This window comes from Musca vetustissima, unplaced genomic scaffold (assembly GCF_032173495.1).
Source record: "Musca vetustissima isolate MV318-11 ecotype Yass unplaced genomic scaffold, APGP_CSIRO_Mvet_v1 utg43627, whole genome shotgun sequence".
Classification (NCBI taxonomy): Eukaryota; Metazoa; Arthropoda; class Insecta; order Diptera; family Muscidae; genus Musca; species Musca vetustissima.
In genome coordinates, this window is record NW_026885891.1 from 57,721 (window position 1) to 63,720 (window position 6,000).

The window sequence follows — 6,000 nt, forward strand, 5'->3', positions numbered from 1 at the left end:
ACTCTTTGGCCTTTCATATTTTCCAAATCTGGTTTTCACGGGTGAACATTTACGCAGTAAGATTCAACTTCTGTCATCAGCTGCAATTTGACCCTCTTCATATTGAATTTAGTCAAACTTCCTTCCCCCTGTGAAATTTTGCGATGTTCAACTTTGAGAGTCTTAAAAACACACACACACACACACATATTATGTTTTCGATCCACTTCATCCCATAAATATCTCCGATCATCACCGAAAATTATATGCGTCATTATTAACCATAACTTCATGTATAATTTCAAAGTGATCACCCTCTATATTAGAATACCTAGTTACAATTTATTTATTTAACTATAACTCCCACATAGTACATAAAACTCCCACATAGTACATAAAACTCCCACATGAGTACATACAACTATATAATTGGTATCAACTTAATGGCCTATGTTCTTAAAGTATATGATATCGATTTGGTGGGTGTCAAAACGGAATATAAAAATGTTTCGTATTAGTTTTACACATTTCCCCAGCAGCTTCTGAGCAATGTCTCAGTGACCGAATTGGCTATAATTAGATATTTGGGTTCTCAAATCATCGTACCAACAATTATCCCAACATTCGGTGCTTCGGTACAACGCCCACCTTCAGTATTCGGAATTTACTTTTGGTATCTCCACCCATATAAAGAATTGAATGTTATTTCATATTTTGGTTGCTCATAGGTAGTAGCTTCATACATCTAATATTGGTCCAATTTTTAGGGTAACCCCATATAACGTTTAGGGCTTTGAAAGTTGCACATACATTTCTACTACTCCCAGAATGTTGGGCATTAACTGTTATTTGATAATTTGGGTTCTCATGGGACACCAAGCATTCCCAGCAAAAATTTACCAAAGTTTTAGATAATAATATTGATCCAAGTCTCTGGATAGTGTTTCAAACAATATTGTTTTAATTGTGTAGAGATTTTCCCTACCTAAATTATAAATTTTAACTCAAGTTACGAGGGAAACGCCATATAAAGGCTAATGCAGGGTATTTTGGATATGGTGTTCAATCGAAAAGGCTTTAATTTCATATTTTAGGTGCTCATTGGGAACCTCCTATCAAAAATTATTAGAATATGCATAGAACCACTTCCTAATTCGATTTATGAATGTCCGTCCATCTGTCCAAGTTAAATTGTAAACAAAGTACAGGTCGCATTTATAATCCGGTTTGAATGAAATTTGGCACATCTCATCTATTTGGTCCAAAGACGAACCCTATAGAAATTGAAAAATCGGTTCAGATTTAGATATAGCTCCCATATATATTTTCATCCGTTTTAATGTAAATCGTGCACAACAGTCCCTATATATATAGATTTACACGAAATTTGACGTAGCGTACTGAATTGAGCCTAGAGTGATGTGTGTTAAGTTTCGTGAAAATCGCTTCAGATTTAGATATAGCTCCCATATATATTTTCATCCAATTTATTATAAATGGTGCATCAATGTCCCTATATATCTTTCGATTTCCACGATACATATATAGAATATATCCAAATTGTTGAAGGGTATCATATAGTCGGCCTAGTCCGAAGGTCCTATGTTTTTTTTTTTTTTGGTTTAGACGTATATTTCGTCCTATGTTGAGTAAATGGTGCACGGAGTCATGAATATTGTGTGTTTATGTTTCATTGAAATCGTTTCAGATTCAGATATATTCTTCCATTTTAAACGTAATGTTTTGTTGAAATCATTTGAAATTTAGATATAGCTTTTATATATATTTTCGTCCAATTTTATCTAAATGGTGCACCAAAATTCCAAAATTTGTAATTATGACACCCCCGATTTGAATATATATTTGCTTTCAGAAAATTGTTGGGATATCTGTGCGTCCTAATGGGTATTCAAGTATTTCCAAAATTTCGACGTAGATGACGTACACTACTGGAATCACTAAAACTGTGCTAGATACGCCCATCAATTATACAATATGCTTAAAAAATAAAAATCTCAAACAATACATATTGTCTTCGATGCTAGCCGAATCTAATATTCTGCCAATTCCAAATAAAGTTTTATGGAATTACCAATGAAAAAGACGTTAGTGTACAAACCTCCTACCTTAAATCCAAACCAATGTTGGTATTCGTATTATTTGCATGTGTATTAAAATTGCATAGTGAATAATGAAAAATGTGTTTTAATTTATTTATTGTTTTTTTAATTGTTTAATCTGAGAATGAAAAATGTTTTTACAAAAACAAACAAAATCTAATTGATTTACAAAATGCTTTAAAATGAAAGTTTTTTTTTTTTTTTTGTTTATAAAAACAAGTTGATTTGTCGCAATGACGGTTTCACTACTTCATGTCACAACTACGTTTTGGTATTTGCCACAAACAAAATTAAAGAAGTACACTCTAAATGAGAAAAAATGTGAGTTGAGTGTTGAATTGATGTCGCTTTGTTTTTGTTTCTTTTTTTAATTGGACGGCACAGGTTTGTGGTAGAACAAATCGGAAAAATAAAACGAAATCATTGCTACTTACCCTTAGTGGTTTTAAATCCCTGATTAATGGCTCGTGTGGTTCGCACTGCCGCCCGATAAATGCGCCAGTAAAAGAAAAGCATTACAAACATGGGTATGTAGAAGGAGCCGAGGGCGGAATAGAGAACATAACCGCGATCATTTGTTAGCTCGCATTTCCAGGGGCAGGGTGGTGGTGGTGTTAGTGGTGGCGGCGGTGGTGGTGGTAGTGGCGATGATAACGGCAATGAATCCACATAGTCATATGTAGTTGATGGGATTTTAGTGGCTTTGCTGGTAGTTCTACTTGTGCTCGTGCTAGTGCTGGTGATTGCACTGTTGGCACTCCGGCTGCTGGTGGTGGTTGATGAGCCATAGTCATCATCCGGTATATGCTCCCGACTATAGGTTTCATAGTTGGCATTGGAAAAACTTGCCGACGACGAGCTATCCCCACTGCCACTGGCATCAAATCCGCCATATTCACCATCTTCTTCATCACCATCATCATCTGCTCGAGATTTATGCTCATGCTCATCATATGTAGTATCCTGGCCGTCGTCCATCGCATAATGATCATCAGCTACAATGTTAGCCGATGCAGCCACAGCGTTGACATTGTGATTATTTACATTTTTCGCAATCTTCTTAGTAACTAAGTGGGCATGGTATGGATCGTAGGGATTAAATGAATTATACATGGATGAGGACAACGACGATGATGATGCTGCTGAGGCTGAGCCTGGCAAGGAAGCCTGGGCCTCCATCAGCCAGTCATGAGTAGTTACAGGTGGTAAATGGGAAGATGCTGTGGCAGCCTTTGGCCTGTGGCGCTTTTTTCGGTTTAAAAACTTGGACGAAAATGTGGAAATGAAAGGTGGTGCTGCTGGTGGCACCGCAAACGGTGATGAGGACGACGAGGAGGAGGATGAAGACGACGACGACGATGATGTTGTTACTGATGAGGGCTCATTTGCAACTGTTGTTGTACTAGTGGCATAATAAAGCGTATAATTTCCCCTGGTGTATGTTGGCTCTGCCATTGGCTGTAAAAACAAGAAGAAGAACGAGAAAATGAGATGAGAAAAAACAAGAACGTAAGATAATAAAGTACGTCATGGGATTAGCAGCAACACTACACCGACGATGAATATGCCCATTGCAAGTAAAAAAGCCGGCAAATGTATGCTAAGTGGTGTTGGAATTATGTTTATGGTCGGTCTGTCGGTACGCCTGGGTATGCTAGAGAACATTTGAATAATTAAATCTGATTAATATGAGAAAACTTTTCCACAACTTACACACACACAACCACTGACACATAGAGAAGCATACACAGCCAATCTACATGGCAGTTGAGGTGAAGTGGAAAGTTTTTTTTTCTGTGAAATTTAATTTGTTGTTACTATAATAAAAAAATCTACACACACACACTTTGAAAGGAAGTAATAATTGTTGATACTTTTAGAAAGGAAGAGGACACAGGGATGTTCTGCGGTTTTTTGAAGTTCGAATTAAAAGCTTGTTAATTTAGGCATAGAATTCGACGAAACAGTGGAAATTCTTAAGACAATTTAAAGTTTTTTTTTTTTTTTTTTTTTTTGAGAAATGTGAGAAATATATTTTCAGGAATAAATTATGTATTTAATTTCACTGAAAAAAGTTTATAATGAATCCACATTTTGGAATCCACATTTTGTATGGAGTACAAACGAGCACACTGTGAATAAAGTACGAGTCAACTATATGATACCCTACACGACAATTAATATCTACAAAATGGACACCTGAGATTCGTATTCGAACCCAATCCGACAGACGTAACGACGTAGATGTACCCTTAAAATGAAAACGAAAAAATATGTAAATGGCGACCCATTCAAAGCAATTTTGACGCAAAATAAATAATAACACTGTCACACTTTTTTCAACTTGAAACCCTTGAACCAATCTGAAATGGTATGCCAACTGACTTGGATTCTTGGTTTACCATTTGTATAAAATTAAGTAAAATTATGTATGGAAGCTATATATAAATCCGAAAGTAATTGGGATCTAACTAAGTACGCAGAGCAAAATTTTATATCAATCGGACAAACCTTGGAAGTTGGTGCACCATTTACATATAATTGGACGAAATAATATATGGGGGCTATATATAAATCAGAACCGATTTCTACAAAACTTGACAGATATTAAGCTGGACTAAATTCAGTATGCTGTGCTAAATTTTGTCTTGATCGGACAAATATTGTGTGCTTGTTGCAGCATTTAGGTAAAATTGAATGAAAATGTATGTTGGAGCTATATCTGAACCGATTTTCTCCAATTTCAATAGGGCTCGTTCTTGGGCCAAACAAATTAGCTGTGATCCGAAATGCGATCTGTACAAAAGTGATTCTATGCATATTCTCAAAAGGAGCCATGTGCCTATCTCGTTTCCTTTTGTCTGGTACCCTGTACCAGAGTGTGGTGTAGGGTATACAAATCAAATCCAAAGTTTTAAGAACAGTTGTTTAGTTTTCCTTTGACTATCTTCCTGTCAAATATTCTTTTGAAAATGTTACCAAATGTATCGAAATTTGGTAAATTTGTTGTGTGGAAAATAACCTAAAAAATTAACCAATATTCAAATCTAAGTTTATTACGGATGAGCACTCCATCATGAGCTGAACTTTCAAAGTACCTTAAATCTATCTGGATTTTTTATATGGGGACAATTTGACAACCAATTGAAACATAAAATATAAAATATAAATTAAATTCGATTGAAAACCTTAGCAAAATTTGGGAGATGCCTTTTTTATGGAAAATCTCCCAAAAAGTGGACCAATATTGATAGTTTTTGGTATAATGATTTTTTACCGAACATCCCAAATTTTCCTTTGGAGATACCCACGATTGGAATTTCCAAGACCGATATTTTTGAAAGCATTTTCGGTATTTCGAAGGTTAATTTGTTGTTCTGGGTTCTTGAATAGGGAGCGACAGTATTGCAAAACTATTTCGAAACCAGTAAGGAAGGTAGTAAAGTTGGACGGAGCCGACTATATAATACCCTTCACCACTTTGAGTATATTCAACAGATGCATCCTTATAAATGTCCGAAATCGTATAAACTAAAATATGTTATCGTTATCTAGCTGTGAACCGACTTAAATCAATCATAGACATGTCATTCTGCAACCTATGCTAAATTTTTCATGCGGACAGATATAGAGTCGTTTCTTTGCAATGGGGCAAAATTATATAAATCGATTTAAAGCAAATCTCAATCGGACACCCATTGATTATATTGATCGAATATATATATATAGACCATGACTGCATTTTTATAAAAAAAAAAATCTGATAAACATTAGGAGTTTGGTGTACCATTTACATGAAATCGAGCGAACCTATATATCGAGGCTATATCCAAATCCGAACCGATTTCAACGAATAAGATTATACTAACTTATGTACGTTTTGTGCGTCATTTACTTAAAA

The 6,000-nt window shown here is 35.3% G+C and overlaps 1 protein-coding gene across 1 annotated transcript in view; it reads right to left on the reverse strand.

Moving 5' to 3' along the window:
• The window catches only part of LOC133333191 (octopamine receptor Oamb-like), a gene marked incomplete at its 5' end in the record, with an annotated part of 58,642 nt that extends 55,085 nt beyond the window's left edge, over positions 1-3,557 (reverse strand). The window contains one exon of the mRNA XM_061541521.1: positions 2,534-3,557. Coding sequence (XP_061397505.1) covers positions 2,534-3,557 — 1,024 coding nt within the window. The remainder of the gene's footprint in view (positions 1-2,533) is intronic.
• Positions 3,558-6,000: the final 2,443 nt, after the last annotated feature.